The following is a 19,800-nucleotide window of genomic DNA, read 5'->3' as shown; positions in this document are numbered from 1 at the left end:
CCCAACATCATCCCCCCACCCGCTCCCCCACAGTGGTTGTTAGAAGTGCTCCACCAAGGGGACACTAGTTCCTTGCAAACATTCTAGTATTCTCCCGTCATGGTGCCTGACAATTCCGGAGATGGTGCTTCAACACAGCTTGCTCCATTCTGCTCATCGCGTTGCAAACCCTCTGCTGAGGTAAAACGCTCCGTTTTCATACCCTACTCTCCTAGCTTGTCCATCTATGCTATTCTACTCTCTGAGTCCTTGATTTGATCTTTATATTTATACAGCACATATCCCAAAAGGTAGCCTGGCAGCGAACTGCATCTGGGCGCAGATGAAGTTATAATCAAATAACAGCAGATTGCCTATACCAGTTTACTCAGAGAACTACTTGAACAGATACGTTTTCAGTTGCTTCCGTCCGAAAAGTTATTAAAGAATTAGTTTGCTGTAACTGTAGATTAAGGGAGTTCCAGGTAAGAGGCCTACATAGCAGAAACGTCCGTTACCCCAGGTGTTGGTTCTGGAAGGGGCGGTTACTAACAGGCCCTTTCCCATTGATCACAGTGTGCAAGTGGGCTGGCGACTTACAATCGAGGATGTCAAATAAGTTGGATCAAGGCCATGGATACATTTAAAAAGAGGCTTAGAATCTTAAACTGTATTCACTGCTGCACTGGGAGCAAGTGAAGACTATTCCGGAAACTCTGATATAACTGCTTTTTGTGGTAGTTAAAGAAAAAAAAAAAAAATCAGTTGCACCGCTGAATTCTGTGTGACCTGAAGCCACTGAAGTTGGTATTTGGGTATACCAGCCCAAAGGGCGTTACAATAGTCCAATTTGATGTTCATAAGAGCTCCGACCACTAATGGACAATCTTTCTCAGAGATGAGCGGGAGTAAAGGTTTAAGGAATTTTGTCTAGAAGTAACAGACCTTGATGATTTAGTTGACCTGTACGTTGCAAATCATACTGGACTGCCAGATACAGCCCAGATGTCTTACTGTCTGTGTATATTTAGTAGCCATTCCAAACCAGGTCGGACAGGGTACCAACTCCAACACGGTCAATTTCTTTTTTTGACCAAGGACAATAATCTCCGTCTTGGAAGGATTTAATTGGAGTTTATTGCCCAGCGTCCACGGTTTAATTTTTTCAGCCCATTTTAACATACGCTCCACTGCCACCAGAGGCTGCATTAGACAAACATATATCTGCATATCATCCGCATATGTATGGTAACAGATAGAATTCTTAATTTTCCCAGTGTCCTCCACCCCTGCTCCTTCCAGCTTTTTAGTTTGATATTCCTTAATTTGAAAATATTCTTAGAAAGATCCCTTCGACTCCTGGAGACACATCACTTGTACCAGCCTTCCTACATCTCAGAGCGTCTTTGTGGCAACGGCTTTTACCCTCTATATTTGGTACGATCGCCCTAGTGCCCTGTTGCTTCCCTGGTTATCTCATGGTAAGCACAGTGGTGTCTGGCAGGGCTCAACCTTACATGTTCGGGCATCGCCTGAATGACCAAATTAAAAGGCTTCAAGGAAACACCAGCATCCGGCCCCGATCCCATTAAAGGTGAGAATATCAGCTTAGAAATCAACAACCTAAGTAGTGGCCTTTGATGTTGAGGTCACAGTCAAAAGAAACATGACAAATGTTAAGAATTGATGTCCAGCCCAAGGATAAACACTTTGATACTTTATTAAGTATCTATCTGTGACAGCAGGCACTGCCTCCAGCAACCTGCACCAACTGACTCAATACAGAATACTCTCAAAGCACAACACTCTGAAAGGAATGCATTACCTCACAATGGCATAGATAGGTAATGAAGCAGAGCACCAAGTACTGATTGTATGGAAACTTATAATATTATGAATCTAAACCTTGAATAAAGTAATAAATAATACAGTAATAAAAGTAATATCCCAACACATCTCCTCCCTTACAATGTTGAACTAATTTAAGATAATAATCTCTTAACCAGATGGGTTTACTCCTCACTCTCTCCAAATTCACATTTACATTGATATCTTTTGATACATTATTGTTCACACTCTTGTTTGCAATTGAACTCGATAACATATTATCATCATTGTCACCCTCAGTACCTTCACAATCCTCAACTGGCCCATTATTGCTACATTTCACTAACCTTGACATGGACCAGCATTCACCTCCCTCCATGATGGCTACATTTCCTCTCACTACAGAAATTCTTTTAGGCCCAATGAATTTGCTCTCAATGCACTTCGGAGACATTCTCAGGTTTTTAATATAAACCATATCTCCTTTTCTCCAAACTATAGCTTTGGACTTCCTTTCAGCATTCACCCTCTCCATGTACTCATCCTGAGCCTCTCTTATAAGTGACATAACTCTGGTCCTGTCCACATAAGTACTCTTTGCCAAATCCCACCATCCCGGACACAATTTGGTCCCTGGTTGCCTGCCTTTGAGGGACATAAATGGGGAAACTCTGGTGCCCGAATGTGGGGTTGTACAGTAATTCCACACCATCTCCCTTAACACATTTTGCCAATTTAGACCTGAAACCATGGCTAACTGTAGCCCTCCTTTTATAAATCGGTTTGCTCTCTCTACCAAACCATTTGCCCTAGGCTGATAGAGAGCCGTTCTGTAATGTTTGATACCAAACTTTTTAAAGAACTCCACCATTCTGTCAGAGCAGAACTGAACGCCATTGTCTGATACCAGTTCTGTAGGAAATCCCTCTCTATAAAATACCTCTTCAAAAAATGTAATCATTTGAGAAGTGGTAGCCTCTCTTATCGCCTTCCACTCCACCCATTTTGAATGGTAATCCACAAGGACAATCAAGTATTTAAAATCATTTCCCAAATCTTGCAAGGGCCCCATCAAATCTACTGCAACTTTTTTCCATGGCTCACTTGGAACACTCACGGGTCTTATGGGAGCCTCCCTAATAACCTTACTCTTATCACTCTTCTCACATTCTCTGCAACCTCTCACGCATTTCTCGACCTCACTATCGATTCCTGGCCACCAGAAACATTGCCTGATATGTCTCTTCGTGCCCCCATGCCTAAATGACCTTGATGCGCAATGTTGACTAACTTGGACCTAACATTACAAGGAGGAATTACCCCGACTCCCTTCCGGAGCTGAAAACCATCCTCTGATAAATTTAATTCTTCTTTTATTCCATAGTAACCCTCATATTTCTTCTCAACGAGATCTTTCCTGGGCCAACCTGTTTTGGTCCACCTTTTAACTTGTTTTATTATTTCATCCATATCATCAGCATCCTTCCACTCATCTTTCCCTATGGCTTCATATTCTACTTCATAAATGCTCAGACCATGTTCAACACTCACTTCCTTAGAGTCGTTGTCTTGCACAGGCAACCTTGACAAACAGTCTGCCACTACGTTGTCTTTCCCAGGTATATATATATAACCCTAAAATCATAAGCTAGTAAATCCACCATCCATCTGGATATTCTAGGGGAACCTTTGGCCCACTCGACACTTCCCAACAATTGAACCAATGGCTTATGATCCGTTCTCACGGTGAAGGATTGACCCCAGAGATAAAACTTGAAATGTTCAACAGCCCACGATACTGCTAGGGCTTCCCTTTCTACAACAGAATAATTTTCTTCAGCACCCCTCAAAGGTCAAGAGGCAAAAGCAATGATGTGTTCCACTTTGCCAGCATCAAACTGAGAAAGAGCAGCACCCAAACCCAAAGTACTCGCATCCACTGCTAACACAGTTTTCCTATTGGCAACAAACCCTCCCAACGAGGGAGCACTCACAATACAATCTTTGATCTTCAGGAAAGCACTCTGACACTCATCAGTCCATATGTACTTTGCATTTTTCTTTAACAATTCCCTCAGAGGCGAGGACATGATGGCAAACCCGTTAACAAACTTGTGGTAGTACTCCGCCAACCCCATGAAAGAGCGTAACTGCTCCTTGTCTTGTGGTTGAGGAGCACATCTAATACTGTCCACAAGGGATTTCTTGGGTGAAATTCCCTCACACGAGATCCTGTGGCCCAAATAATCCACCTCCTTCACGGCAATCTTACATTTTTCTCTCTGCACAGTGAAACCAGCTTCTCTGAGTCTAACCAACACTGCTCTCAACGTTTCATCATGTTCAAGTTCATTCTCTGCAAAAATAAGAATGTCATCTTGAAAGACTGTGACCTTTCTCAAACCCCTGAGTACTTCTTCCATCACCCTCTGAAAAACAGAGGCCGCGGAGGCCAATCCAAAAGGCATGCGTTTATACTTAAACACACCCTCGGGTGTGATGAAAGAGGTGAGGTGTTGGCATTCCTTGGATAATGGAACTTGATGGTATGCTGACGAAAGGTCAATGACGGAAAACCACTTCGGCTCACCCAACGTTGACAGAGTCTCAGAAATGTTTGGCAGTGGATGTCTCTCAACAATGATGTTCTGGTTCAAACTGCGAAGGTCAACACACAATCTTAGTTTCCCATTAGCTTTAGCCACTAAGACAATGGGCGACAACCATTCAGTGGCCGTAACAGGCTCAATGACACCTTTGTAGACCAAATTTTTAAGTTCTTCCTTGAGTTGATCTCTCATTTTCAATGGCACGTGCCGCATCTTGTGTACCACAGGCTGTGCATTGCTTTTGAGCTTTATCTGGTGTTCAAATTTCTTCAGTTTGCCTAACTTTTCCGAAAACACTTCTGGGAAATTCTTGGTCCAGATATCTTCTACTTCTGCTATGGTCACAGGATTGGGAGCACTGGCCTGAACTCGCACTCCTAAGCTCCTCTGCTCCTCCCAACCCAACAACGAGGTACCTTTCTTCGCTACTAGTACAATAGCTTGACAATTTCTTTCTTTATACTGTATCTTTGCTGGAAATTACCCCAGAATGTCTATAGCCGATTCCACATAACTGCAGGCTCTGACACTGGTGGGTCGAATTATGTCTTCACTTCTTCATAAAACACTGACTAGGGTATCTCGGGATATGATAGTCCAAGGCGAGCATGTGTCTACCTTCATGGCAAGCTCGCACCCATCAACAAGAAATGTGTCCACCGGGCCCTTCGTGTCCCCAGATAAGGCTGATATCTCAAAAACATGCTTGTTGATTGATTCTCTCACATCCGCCACTTCCTGTATGTCATATCCCCTCCTAACATTTTCTTCTTTATTATCTTCTGCTCTGTGTTCCACATAACTGACAGCAGCAACTTTGCAGACATTTGCAAAATGTCCCTTGCCCCTGCATTTGAAGCATTCACCAAACTTAGCGGGACACGATGGAAAGTTTGCGCCGTGTCTGGAACTCCCACAACGAGGACAAGAACTTCTCATATTCCAGTTCCCTTTTTTCCCACTGAAAGGAGTAGGTTTCTTTCTTTGATCCAGAGCGCGCACACAGCCACTGATGGTGTAGTCGATTTGTCCAGCCTGAGCTCTTTGACATACTGTGAAGTTTTCTCAATGCCCCTGGCCAGGTCCACCGCCTCATCCAGACTCATGTCCTTGGCAAGGAGTTTTTCTTGAACTCTGACATTGTTGGTGCACCTTATCAGCTGGTCTCTGATTAATGAGTCACTTAGTTGTCCAAATTTGCAGGAGTAACTCAGGGACCTCAAACATGCAATGTAGGATTCCACGGGTTCTGATTTTTCTTGTATCCTCTGGAAAAATTTGTGCCTCTCAAAACTGACATTTTTCTTTGGTTCGAAATGATCTTGCAGGCGACCAAGAGCTAACTCATACTCATCCATGTCGCCAGATCCTGACACTTGGTTTCCAGTAAGGCCATCAAATATTCTTCGCCCTTCTACTCCTAAATTATGTATCAGAAGGGCCTTCTTGCGTGCGGATGAGAATCTGTCTCCCCTCATAGCCACCAAATAGTTCTCAAAGGCATCTTTCCATTTATCCCACTTGACTGCAGGCCGGCCTGGTTCATTCAGAAAAGAGAGAGGTGGTGGAATGGACGCAGCCATGATGAACAGTAACACTGTAGTTGTGACCCTAGCACTAAACTTTTGAGTCACCCTTAATATATATTCACTTAGTTGTCCAAATTACTGAGGCAGTTCCTTATTGTAATTATACAGACCAAGTTTGGTGCATCTCCAGCTGTGAAGTCTATAGAACGTTCTACAGTTGAGACAGGAGGCCACCAGTACCTTGAAAGCTAGTTGTAGCAGAGATTGACATCACATTACAATATATCAGATAGTTGCTCCTGAATTGATATCAATGCAAAGCCCAAAGGGGCGGGGCTAATGGTGCGGGGGCGGAGCTTGCACACGGCACTGTTCGGGCTCACGAACTGCAACGTTTGCTCAGCCGCTCTCTCACTGTGCGCGCAGGCTGAGCTGGCGCTCGCGCTGCGGGGGCGGAGCTTGCACACGGCACTGTTCGGGCTCACGGGCCGCAGCGCCTGCCCAGCCGCTCTCTCACTGTGCGCGCAGGCTGAGCTGGTGATCGCGCTCCACTCGCGAGCTCGCGCTCCGCTCGCGCTCCACAGTTCGCTTTCCCAATGCGTTGGAGGGGGGGCTATTCGGTGCCCGCGCACGCTCCACTGAAGGAGGCACCCCTTTCTATACAGGCTCCACACCGCACCCCTGACTTGCCTCAGACTACGTTGCGTCGTGGTCTCCCTTTGACGTCCTCCCGCGGCTCTCACTTCTTCTTCCTGCTGTCACGGCCGCAGGGAACTCAGGGTTCTTCACAGCAACATGAACGCGTACGCCAGGGCCGTCGCACCGAAGGTTCAGAATCCTCGTCGCCAATGTTAAGAATTGATGTCCAGCCCAAGGATAAACACTTTGATACTTTATTAAGTATCTATCTGTGACAGCAGGCACTGCCTCCAGCAACCTGCACCAACTGACTCAATACAGAATACTCTCAAAGCACAACACTCTGAAAGGAATGCATTACCTCACAATGGCATAGATAGGTAATGAAGCAGAGCACCAAGTACTGATTGTATGGAAACTTATAATATTATGAATCTAAACCTTGAATAAAGTAATAAATAATACAGTAATAAAAGTAATATCCCAACAACAAACACTTGGATTCTGAGCGATAACTGTGCATTTCACATTTGTTTGATTCATTCTAGTAGTCTACCACTGATGCAATTTGCTGCTTTAGGTTAAGGTCCAAGTGTGCTTAGCTAAAGAGCCAGCCATGCCCGGTGTTCAGAATAGCCAAACATGCTTTTTCCACATGCTTGTGGATCGCCCGCAGGTACACAGCATTTTCATGTATGCCTAGATGAACCCGATCCTTCTGCAGGTTAAGTAGAGATGTTGTGCACTTGAGGTAGAGCCACAGAGGAAAAATCCAGAGGAAAAAATATTATTCAGACAAAGGCGGTTTGCATAGACATTTCACATCTATCCAACCCCATGAATAAAGTTTACGATTTGCAATAGGCAGGAAAATGCACAGACAGGACGTCCTTATCTGCTACAAACAGACGTTTATATAAGTGTGTTTATTTCTTTTCCATTCAAGAGATAAATGGTCATTAGCTTTACAACTCCTATCCCGCAGGCAGCCCAATGAAATCAAATGCATATAGCATGGCAAAGGCACACTAAAACAATAGCCAAGGGAACGGTAGAAACATAATACTCTTTAAGAAAATAGATTGTGATTCCACTGTAAAAGGAAAACAATTATACAGAACAAAGATCAGTTCACCCAATACCAGGACTTTGAGATAGCTTTATTCACTAACAACTGCTATGGAAGGACTCAAACCAAAATACACTTTTGTCATTCCCACACTCATGACATAACAAGATGTGTCAAACAGAACAAGCATAGTATAACTATAGTTCATCAGTCCTTACCTTTCTGAGAGTCTGGTTTCCGCATCGTCTCCAACGATGCAATTTCTTGGTCAAGAACTCACTTCCCTTCGTCAACCTTCAGACCACTGTAGGAAACAAAAAGTAAGTTAGTCTGAGGTCTATCAGTGGAGTCTGGTGACGGTGCATTGGACCCAAATAAATACTTAGAGGAATCAATCACCTTGTGTCTGGAATATGACACAACCAAAGAATTCAAAATTGATAAAACAGACTTTTATTCCCTTTAGCCACACTGGCTCAGGCTTTAGAAAATGTCTCAACCCATGGGCCCATAGTTGGTTGGTGGAAGGAGCTCAAGAAGGTCCGGAAAAAAAAAAAAAAAAAATATGGCAAGTAGGTTTGTGGAAAGAATGTGCGACCCAGCAACGAGGTACACTCTTCCTTTCCATCCTCAATATTCTGCCTTAGAAACATGCACTGTGATAGGCTTTTAATTTTAAAAAGGACAGATGGTGGTATAGAACCGTTGTGTAATGCAGATACTGCCTTAAGCCAATAACCAACCGATATATACCCGAGTATCATAGGGGCAGATGAGTGAAAGGTCCCCCGCCACTCGTAGCTTGAGATTCTCATTTCCTCACTAACCAACTATGTCAGCCCTTCTGTGGTCCGCTTCCCAGCAGTAGCACTTACAATCTTAGTTGTGCTTCTTCTGCCAATAACTTGCATGAGAAGGAATGCCTACTTACTAGTGACGGGCAGGCTACCAGGATAGGCATTGGGACAGATGGCTCTAACTGGGAGCAGAATAGTATTAACAGTAGCGGAGGTTAGGCAGCAAGCAGTCCATCACACCACTAGTATGAGCAGAGCAAAGTCATAAGATTAATTCACTCAAAATCCAGGGCCAGGCAGCAGTTATTTGCACAAAATAGATTTGTTCTTTACTTTTCCTGCAGTTATGTAAAACTTAAGACTGCTTCCACAGCTGATTGAGCGGAGAAAGAAGGAGGGGATAAGTGCACATGTGCATTGCTGTCTTTCTATCAAGCAAACTATACAAATTGTGTTCCTGCTTTGTTTGGGCTATTGTGCATACTGGGCACAGTAATAGCCATATGCTCTGGGACCATTATGCAAACTGGAAGGTTGTGCTTTGAGGAATTGAAGAGTGCAAGTCAGAAATAATTGTCAATCCGTTCCCAGGTGTGTTGATGGTTATACATATTGAAAAGGTCTTTCAAATACTAGTACAACAAGAGAAAACGTATTCCCCCCCCAACAGAGGCCATTGTCTGTATAATAAGCAAACTGAAAAGCTGCAATTAAGGTACAGTACAGGCACTACTAAAATCCATGACATTTGAACTGGAAACATGATTTGAAGACAAAAGGTAACTGGGCAAATGAACATGCAGGTTTCCACCCAAATACAGAAAGTAGACTTCCAGGTTTGTAAATGCTTTGGATTCTGTTCCTCTCGTTTTAGTATCGTGTGTACATGACTTTGACAGCAATTGTACTTCATTTCACTTTCAACTACAAGATTTTACATCTTTTTTAAAAAATGTATTAGTTTATTAAGAGAGTAGAAATCACAAAGTGACTTGGGAATTAAAAGAGACCCACCATCTTATATATTCCCCCACTTCAATCATATTCTTGAACAAATATTGATACAAATTGGTCTAACAACTCTTGACATTGCCATTTAGTTTGCAGATGATCTGGCTGTACATAGTCAAGTCTTTGCCCCCTGGTAACTGCCAATTTCCACCCTCCTTCAGATTAACTGCAAGTATAGAGATACGCTTTAGGTGCCCATTCCAAGAGGTTTTGAGCACCCTCAGTTGTACTGGTCATGTAAGTGCTCTTTTGCAAAATAGTCTAGCACGGATCGCCACCTTATACTAAATTCATTCGCCCGTTAATAGAGATTAGCTGCGTCATTGACATTACATGTCAAGGTTATCTTGCTGCGAATAACAGGGATGTGTGAAAAATTGAGGGATTCATTCACTTATCCCTAGGGGGAGCCTTTCCTTGTGAGGCTAGGGAGGGGAGCACGCTATGCAATACTCTCCCCTAGGGGTAGTGGCCAGCAAGACCTCACTGGGAGAGAAATCCCCTCCCTCCCCCGGGACAAGGACTCCGTACCAATGAGGAACTCCCTTCTCACCTCACTCAGATACCCACCAATATCAAGCTTGTTGAAAGAAAAGAAGAAGACTCTTCCTACATCTGCTATTGTGACGTTTTCGCTGAAGACAAGCACCTGCCTAGTACTGGGATGAAGAAACTCGAAGTCATAACGAGTATGACTCCAACACTGAGAAAGGAATTCGAAAGAATGCTGGGGAAGCCCCAGAACAGCATCATAAAAGTGGGAGGAGAGAGAGAGAGAGATGCCTGAAGAGGAGAAACCTGTTTCAAACTATCTGGCAAGAGGATGCTGGTAAACACGGGGAAGGACTGCTTCAGAACCCTGGAAGGAGCAGTGTAGAGTCAGTAGCTAGGTTCACTAGCTCGAGAGATGACCGAGTGAAAACCTATCCAGCCGATGCTAGTCCCAAAGGGGACGGCGCAATAGAGAGCAGTGGCAAGTTTGGGGAAAGGGAAGAAATCCCAAGCCCTGCCGATACCGCTGAGAAGAAGGTATGTCAGAGCGTAGAAGAGCTAGGAGGAGCTCAAGTAACCAGAGCTGTCCTGCAAGTAGACTCAGGAAAGGAGGAAGAAGCCAACCCAGTTAAGCGGCCCCATTGCAACACAGGTAACGGGGATAGCGGGAGACCCAGGGAGATAGGCACAAACAATCAACAAGTAATATTTGTACATTCAACAAAAACGACTAGGACGAATGTGCCTCATTAAGAGACACATTTGATGAATGGTGGAATAGGTTTTACAGAGTGCAAGGAACAAATATAACGATTCACCCTCACATCATACTCGTCCCACTGAGCGTGAAAAGTCATGAGACTGAATCATTACTGGGGTCCTCATACTTGTCGCAGTGAGAGAGTGAAAATTCAAGAGAATGTGAATCATTATTGGGTTCAGCATACTCGTCCCAGTGAGAGACAAAATCCTAAGAAGAGAATCTTAACTCGATTGATCATACTCATCCCGGTAAACACCAAGTAATCACAGGATTAAGATTGGTATTGAGGCGAAGAATTTTTATGATCCTCTAATCATAAGTTTGGAGCCAGAGCAATGAAGATTTTTAGTTTCACTTAAGAAGGATAAAGTGAAAGACCCTCAAGGTATCAGAGCATCCATAGAACGGAAACTGAAAAGCCAAGAGAAAGGCAAAAAATGGGCATGGAAAGTGCCTTAAGTGAATTGAACAAAGTGATACGAGAAATAGCCAAGAACTATCTGAAGATTCTCTATTGAAAGAGACTGGCTGAGAAATCACCCCAGGAGAAAGGAGTCATTTTCCTGGATTTTAGTTATTTAATTGAAGTGGTAGGGTCAGCACGGATTAGTTTTGGACGTAGGACAGACTTTTTGCTTTGGTCTTCACAACCGACGACGAGCACCTTGTGTTAGGTAGTGAAACCCATAGTTTAGGGAACAATAGGCCTTTTCTTATTATTTTGAATAAGAGCTGATTAGGAATGGCAACTTCTAGTCTGTCTCTTCCTTCTGACCCTCCACAGATGTGATCATTCCACCCCCTGCCTTCCCTCACCATTAGCACCTTTGATTATAAGATACAGGTGCTGTGGGCTTTTAAAATATGTGATAAACATGAAACCCACCTTGGGGACCCCGCTGCTGTCAAAGGCAGTACCAACAAACAGAGATCTTGATAGTCGGCACCCAGGCTGAGAGTAAGGTATGGAATCCAGACTTTTGGCACGATTCATTGGGCCATCGTCCAAAGGCCTGTATATCAGCTAAGTGTTTTAGCATCAAATTTCAGTTGTCAGGATCAAGAGAGGCACAGATTGCCTCAATTTGTAGTTCTGGTTTTAAAAGTTAAGAAAAAAGTGCTGCCTTTTATCCCTTCACGTCTCTGTTCTCGAGTGGTCACAGATTCCATTATGGATCACTCGATTACTGCAATGGGATCTATGGACAGCCAGAGTTCTTACTGCACCATTTTGCGATACTACAGAATTCTGCAGCCTGTCTTGCACTCAACGCTCCTAGATTTTCTCATACTCTGCCTTTGCTCCATCAGTTGCACTTCCTGTTAAGCAGCAGATTCAGTTGAAGATTCTATGTATCGTCCATCGAGCTGTTCGGCATGTGGGCCCTCTTTTTCTTGAACAGAAATGGATAGATATTTTCCTTCAAGAGCTTTTCGCTCAGGATCTGCAATCCCATTTACTGTTGCTAGATTCCGTACGGCTCACGAGAGCGGGCGCTCCTTCTCTGTTCTGGCTCCAAAGCTATGGAACGCTCTGCCCTATGAACTCCATGAGCTGTATGATATCTCTCTTTTTGTAAAGCCTTAAAGAAATGTGTCTTTGTTTAGGCTCTGTATTAGCAACAGCTCTTTTCTGAATAGTGGTCATGTGGGTAGCAGCGTCCAGATGCCTTAGGGCCATGCTGTTGCGGTTTATAAATTGTTATACAATACAGCATTGCATAGAGACTTGGTTTCTTCATTTCCGCCTTTTTCTAAAGCCTGTAGCACATACATCTTATCAACATGGGTGCTAATAGTGACATTAACCTTGAGGGTGGGCCGTCCATGCCAGTAATAGCACGAGCGACCGTGTTAAGGGCCCCTAGCTTCGATCCAGCCCTAAACGTGGGCGCTGGTAAATTACAAGACAGGGGATCCTGGGTTCAAGAGAAACACCACCCCCAATTAAACTTTAGGCATGACTACTGAATGTAACATTACACTGTTTGACCAATATTGCCTCCAAAATTGGCCCAATTATGTACAGTTCACAGCATAAAGCCGTGTTGGGAAGCAATAAGTCCTATACTAACTCTTGCTCCTAGAACTACACAAACAAGGATTTATATGCATAGATCCAGATAACCTCCCATTCATCATCAGGCGTAACAGCTACACTTCACATTTATCCCTACATTTCTAAACTAGAAGCTTTATGCAGGAACCCGCCACTCCTCGATAGAGGTCCATCCCCTAGAGCCAATGTAGATCTGGAGTACTTTCTCAAAACGTGTTAGATGGTCTGGTGGCGCTTTCACATTTCACTGTCCAGTTAGGGATATCACAATGTTGGTTTTATGATAACCTGCTAGCAATATGAAGGTATACTGCAGTTATCACGGTACTGCGCAAGCATTTAAAATTACCCCTTAAAGTAGCACCATTTTGGTAAAACGAGCTCTAAATGTCAGATTCTGTAAGAAACACAGAGCACCAAGAGAACAGTTTATTCAGTCTATGTTTACTTTATTTTGCTTTAACTATAATGGATAAGGCCCGTTACAGACAAAAATAAGTTTACTTTGGGGTCCCAAATATGAAAACCTAATATATGCTAAAAGCTGTTATGCTGCATTGGATTTCCGTTAAGGGGCCAGTCAATTTTTAGCGCTACACCTTTTACATCAATGTTAACGGCTGAAAGTATTTACTCATTGCAATTGATAAATAAGTTTATTAGAATGCCTCTTTACCAGCACTAATTGAAACATTATTGGCATAGCTTCTTTTCCCTGGCATTTTACTATTTATTGCGGGGACAGTCTAGAAAAGTAAGGGCACAGACAAATGGCGTTAAACAAGTTTTATTTCTTTGCATAATCTTTGGGGGGGGGCATATGATCCTTTCCTATGGACATAAAGTGGCATCTTTCTGAAGGAAAGCCGCACAAGGCAGCACTACCACGACTCCTACTTACCAGTAGTGATTGCCTCCCTCCTCATAAGAGCCAGGGTCATATGGTATGTTCAGGACGTTGCCGCAATATGCTACTTGTTGCAGTTAAGGAAAATGAAACCACCCATCCTGGCACTATCATATCACTTGTATGTAAAATGCAATGCCAATTAACACAATTTCTTACAAGTTTAAAGTTGAGGCCTGTAGGGTATGGTACTCATGCATACATTTGGAGTACACTTATTTTTGGAGGTTTCGTAAATTAAGGGAACATTGATGTTATGTTATTGGGGTTTTATAGAGCGCAACAAATTACCCAAAGATATCTCGGCTCTATATAGTCGGCACATGTCTATGTGTGTTTACAACCGATTACATGTACCACTTACAAATCATATTTATTTTTTGGATTTGTAGAGCGCTCTACAGCCCACAGGCACCGAGGCGCTATTACAGGAGAAAGTAAGTAGGCTTGATTCAGGGTTACAGCGAATGCGGCCCAACAAAATGTTACTTCATACATATTACTTGGTACAGATGCATATATCATGTGAGTTGTAAGATAAGTACAAACAAAGGTGGTTAGGAATTTGGCATTGGATTGTAGATTACATACAGAAGCAGTAGCGAGGCTAAATATCAATATCAGTTATAGGTGTTTGAATGCAATTCAAACACATTCATGGGGTTATTATATTCCATAGGGCAACAGCAGGACACGGAGCAGAAAAACAAGGGATGCAAGGGGGACTGTGCAAGTGCAGTGTCATACAAATAGCCTGGTCTTAATTGCTTTGCGGACGGCTATGTGAGAGTTGATTATCCTGAAATGGGGAGGGAGAGTGTTCCAGTATGTGGCAGCCATGGTCGGAAAACTGGTACCTCCAGCACGAGCTCTGCAGGTCTTGGGCACGGATATCCTGTTAGAGTATGCCATTCTAGTTGGCCTGAATGGGGTTGGTCTAGTAATCCTTTGGGCCAGGTAGGAGGGAGGGGTGGGGGTGCTACGTCATGGACACATTTATGTGTCAGGGTTTGGGTTTTAAGAAAAATTCTTTCTTTAACGGGAAGCCAATGGACTTTCCTCCTCACCTCAGATGTGGTCCCTTTTTTAAATGCCTGTGGCAGCCCTAAGAGCGTTATTTTGTACTAGTTGTAGTTTAGCAATATTCTTGCAGGACGTCCCTACAAAGAGAGCATTACAGTAGTCCAGTCTTGACCCAATTATTGCCCTAGCAACAGTGAGTCAATTTTGTTGGGATAGGAAAGGTCTGGCTGCATTAAGCAATTGGAGCGGTAGGCCGAGGAGGAGGCAATGGCATTGACCTGCCTATTCATGGTCAGGTTAGAGTCCAGGTAGACACCCAATGTATTGATGGACACAATGACGGGATATGATCAATGGTGAAGGAGCTGTAATGCTTGTTCAGTTTACTCAAGGTGTCCGGGGATCCAATTAACAGAAGTTCTGTGTTCTAGCTGTTGAGGCAAAGCCAGTTTTCTGCCATCCAGGATTGGATCGTTGAGTAAATTGCATGGAGGGTGTTCATGTCGGCCTTGTAATCACCCGAAAGGGGGATGAGCACCTGGGTGTCATCAGCATAGTTTGTGTAGGAGATGCCCAGTGCATCCAGAATGTTGAACAGAGGCCTTGTGAATAGGTTGAAGAGGGTAGGGGCAATGCACGAGCACTGTGGGACTCCACATTTAATGGGACATGGATTGGCACATGACAAATCAGACTGTTTTTAATAAAAACGGGTAAGGTATTGTAAATCGGTATGCGGTTCTTGGGTTGGGGGTAGCTATGGATCATAGGTACAATATGAAAGTGAAATGAGGTCTCTAGCTGTTAAATTGAGTGAGTTATACAAGATCTAGTGAGGTGCGTTTGAGAAAATGAAGGCGTGAATAGGCAAAGAAATCAGTTTTGACAAGAACAGTTTTACACTACACTAGGGCATTCAGGCTAGGCTACCAGATTGAGACACAGTAAGCCCTGGGGTTGACTCGCGAGTTCAACCCTAGCACCTCTGCGGCAAGATGTTGGCGCTAACACAAGGAATCGAAGACAGGGTTTCAAGAATGATTTTGACAATATTACATTGATCAGGATAAGGATAGGAGGACTTAGAGAGTGGAACTAAGGACAAGGCAAGGTATACTATGATTTTCTATGGTTCCTATTGATACTCACAGTCCACTTTTAGATTGTATTTTGGACAGTCAGCGGTTCTGGATCACCACACGGATCTGGTCTAACACAGGACAGCCGGAGGACAAAATCAGCGGGTATGGACTGGATACCAAAGGATAGTCTTCTGGAGTGGCAATTCTGGTTCCTGGATACTATATAGCATCAGGAGAGCAGGATGGCAGCAGCATGCAGCGAGTGGCAAACCAGGTTAGTTCAGGATGCTTCCCAAAACACCACAGCGTTTCCCTTGGTTATGGGGGGATTATTTTAAAATGGAGGCCTAGCTGAAGCAAGATCAGCAAGGTTTGGCCTTGTGGTTGGGATCTGGAGTCTAGATGAATAAATGTAAAATGAAGACAGGAACAGAACGCCGGCGTAGGAAATCAGAAATAGGTCAGGAATCTGTGTCACTGTGTATTGTCAGGGGCTCTTATTTTTAATGCCGGGTGACATCACAGTATATGACAGGGGCAGGCATTAGTACACGTCCCCAACAATAGCATTGGGCAAGGGCAGTAATCTCCGCCTTGCTCTCTGCTGGTTGGATTTCTAAGGGGATGATGTTAGGTTTATGAGGCGAAGTTTACAATGTCCCAACACTCCCACATTTACTTTACTTAAAATCCGATTTTGCAAAAAAACTACATTTCTTTACTTGCAATCTCTTGCAAGTAACACAGGTTACATATTACGTGCAGCACAGATTAGTCCAAACCTCCAGTCTGTGCGACCTTGTATCGCCTTTTGGACACATTTTGGTAATTTTACACATTAAAGATTTGCCCTAAAATTCCACCTTTTTTTTTTTTTTTTTAAAAAACACAAATGTGAATTGTCCCCAGGGATGTATGTACAAAATCTTATGTTTGCCATATTAATACTTTCCTGGGAATCTGTCATATTTCGTAACTTCTTTTCCCCATGCAACAATGAGTTCTACCAAGTTTTAAAAGATGGCCCACGAAATTAGATTTAACACTGTAAACTTTTACATTTCTGCTAATTCTTGCTACAGAAATAAGAGTCTTTAAAGTTTCTTTATGATATAGTTTCTGGCACCAAAAGGCAGTCCCTTTGTTACTTGATCCTGTTTTTTTGTTCTTCCTTCAATTGCAAGCAGTTGGCATTTCCTTCCAGGCAAGGGGGTTTCCGTCACGACCCTCGCCCAAAATCCCCTCTGGCAAACCCATTGGCCAAGTGGAGTCAGGACTCGGGCTTCTAGAGCCTGGCATCCACTTCAAAAGCCCTCATGGGGCCAGTCCTGGCGCCTATGGCGCCAGGCTCATACACCATGAAAAACAATGTTCTTGGGAACTACTTTATTGTATTGTCAGCCACCATGGAGTCATCCACATAGCTTGGTTCCTAAGAACCAAGCTATACGGTCTAGTGTTTTGGGTGTAGTAGCCTAGGGACTACTTTACCTGGACTATTTTATTGGGGCTATTTAAACCACACCCGAGCAAGACAACACGCTTCGCGTTACTTTGCAGCTTGCAACGTGCCGCTCACCGTGTCCAGCTATTCCCTCGAACCTCGGAGAAGCAGAACCTGCAAGGAGACCAAAGGAACATCATTAGCAGCAGCATCTTACCTGCAGTCTTCATCTTTAAACACTCGCAGCTACTGAGAACAGCTTCCTCGAATCTGCACACTTCCCAGACAGAACGACCTGAAAGAGAAAGATAGAGGCAACATTAAAGAAAGCAGTAGAGACATTTACAAATTACGAACTGCTCAAAAGGCTTACCTGGCTGGTCGCCTCTCGGCTGGCACCACTCCGGACATTCCACTCGCGCTGAAGAACACTGCGACCTACAAAGAATGAAAAACACAGGTTAGTAAATGCAAGACTTTGCAGCGCTCCGCATAGCGCTTACTTACCGCATCATAGCGCTCTTAATGTGCCATCATTTACCAGCAGGGCTCAACCAAGCCAGTTCGCTGCACTGAAGCTCTGCATACCTAAAGGAGAAAAAAAAAGACATTTTAAACAAAGAAAAGCATGCTGGATAGCAACAAAACTAAAAGAACAGCAATAAGACCTACCTGAACAATATCAAACGGGCCGGCGTCAGTGAAGTAACTGGACCGCACTCGCCCATGAAAGACAACGCGCCCCTGCAAAGAAGGCAGAACGGAGAGCACGCCTAATTCTACCAAAAGGTGAGGAGAGGGCGCCAGAGGGACTGAAATAATACAGGGGTGGAGGGAGCCCAGTCGGTCAGTCCTGAACACAGTCCTCCTGTATTTTCAGGCAGAACCTTCCCCGCAGACCACATCAGGGCAAAGCTGAGAAGCATACCAGCGAGTAACCCGGCTGGGTGGCGTCCCTGTGGATACCAGGTGAGCGTAACAGTTTCCAGTCTTAGGTTTTTTTGCCCCTACACACCGGACAGGTGAGTGTCCCAGGACTGCTATTGTCCCAGCCTGGAGCACAGGTGAATGTCTGACGAGTTTCTGAACTCTCATGGTCCTGTCCCATACAAAGTTTTTCAAGCTGGCATTTCGCACCTACTTGTCCTGGATTTAGGGTGTATCTCCCTTCCTTTGGCAAGCTACATGGCTGGCAACTGGAATCACAGGTTTTTCTGAGATCTTGCAACTCCAGCCTATGTGTTTTAAACTGTTAACATTCTTACTTTGAGTCTGGGCTTAAACAAACCTGTGACCGAAGATAGTGGTGATCATACACACACAGGCTAACATAATCGCTAAGTAAACAGGCTTTTATTAACAATTGAGTTTTAAACAGGCCATTTTTTCTCTTTTCGGTCAGCACAACCTATTTTTCCTCATTTGTTAAAAACTGCTAGCATTCTTTCTTTAATTCGGTTTGCAGCTCCTCAGATTGCCACTGTCTTGGCAGATGTAATCATTTTCCTTGCAGCAGGACTCTTATCTAAAGTATAGATACATTTTTTCTTGACCTGGCTCAGAGAGTAAAAAGTCTCTTTGAACTGCTGCGCCTGGATGCATTTTGTCAAGAAATAAACGTGTGTTCCTGTGCGAGGGAAAAATGAAGTTGCTTTTACATTTTCTGAGAGTTGGTTTGACTGGGGCTTTTTACTCGCAGTGTTTTCAGAATGACAGGTGGAATTTGCACCAAGGCAGTATTTTTAAAGAGTAAACATGTTCCATTCTTAGGGGGAATTTTTGACTTTTGCAGCAATGCAGTGCTACCGGTTCACTGGATTCCATATATATGTCTCAGAACACACTGGCATGCTCCTGCATTGTGTCCCCTGTTCCACCCCACCTGAAATGTGGGTGGCAAGATGGTGCAGCCATTTTTCTGTTGCTGCCAAAAACACAGTTTTGTGCTCCTGGGGCACGCAGGAGCCAGCACAGCCAGGTTGCTGTTTCTTGCGCAAATGCAGCTCAGTGATATGGGGCAATGCGTTAAGTGGGTCAAGCTTCTGAAGACGATCTGCTTTTCCACAGGGCGACAGTAAAGATCGGAGGGCTGGGCAGATATGTTCCTGTTTCTTAAGTCTCATTATTAGCCTAGGTGCTGAATTTTGTACTCTCTGGAGCCGGATAATGGCATATTTAAAAGGCCAAGATATCGGCCATTTCCATAACCTAAGCAGGAGGTAATAAGCAAGTTTATGACCATTACCAGGTGAGAAAATGAGGGGGAAAAACAATAATAAATAATCGAAGAATAGGTCTCATTTTCTTTAACATCAGGAAGCAGGTTTTAATGACAGAGGACATTTGTGTTTTTAAGGTAGGCTTGTGGTCGATATACATACCTAGGTTCTTGGTAGATGATTAAGGGTCGGGCATGGGCCAAAGGAGGTGGGCCAGCACAGGGAGGTCCATGTATTTGGTTTTTCGTTCACTAGCAAGATCCCGGTTTTGCTAGGGTTGATCTTAAAGAGTTGGCATCCATTCAATTGTTTATGGAGACTAGACATCCTTTAATCCCATTGGATGTGGTA

The 19,800-nt window shown here is 43.8% G+C and overlaps 1 protein-coding gene across 3 annotated transcripts in view; it reads right to left on the bottom strand.

Moving 5' to 3' along the window:
• The window catches only part of SCMH1 (Scm polycomb group protein homolog 1), a 1,232,539-nt gene that overhangs the window by 1,193,729 nt on the left and 19,010 nt on the right, over positions 1-19,800 (bottom strand). For all 3 annotated transcript variants that reach the window (XR_011279630.1, XM_069623049.1, XM_069623050.1), the window contains exon 2: positions 7,871-7,956. Coding sequence is in view for 2 of the 3 variants with exons in the window: in XM_069623049.1 (XP_069479150.1) it covers positions 7,871-7,895 (25 nt within the window). In the remaining variant the exon portion in view is untranslated. The remainder of the gene's footprint in view (positions 1-7,870; positions 7,957-19,800) is intronic.

The sequence above is a fragment of the Ambystoma mexicanum genome, chromosome 11, assembly GCF_040938575.1.
Source record: "Ambystoma mexicanum isolate Mex_15411 chromosome 11, UKY_AmexF1_1, whole genome shotgun sequence".
NCBI lineage: Eukaryota > Metazoa > Chordata > Amphibia > Caudata > Ambystomatidae > Ambystoma > Ambystoma mexicanum.
This window is presented reverse-complemented; position numbering and strand designations above follow the sequence as displayed.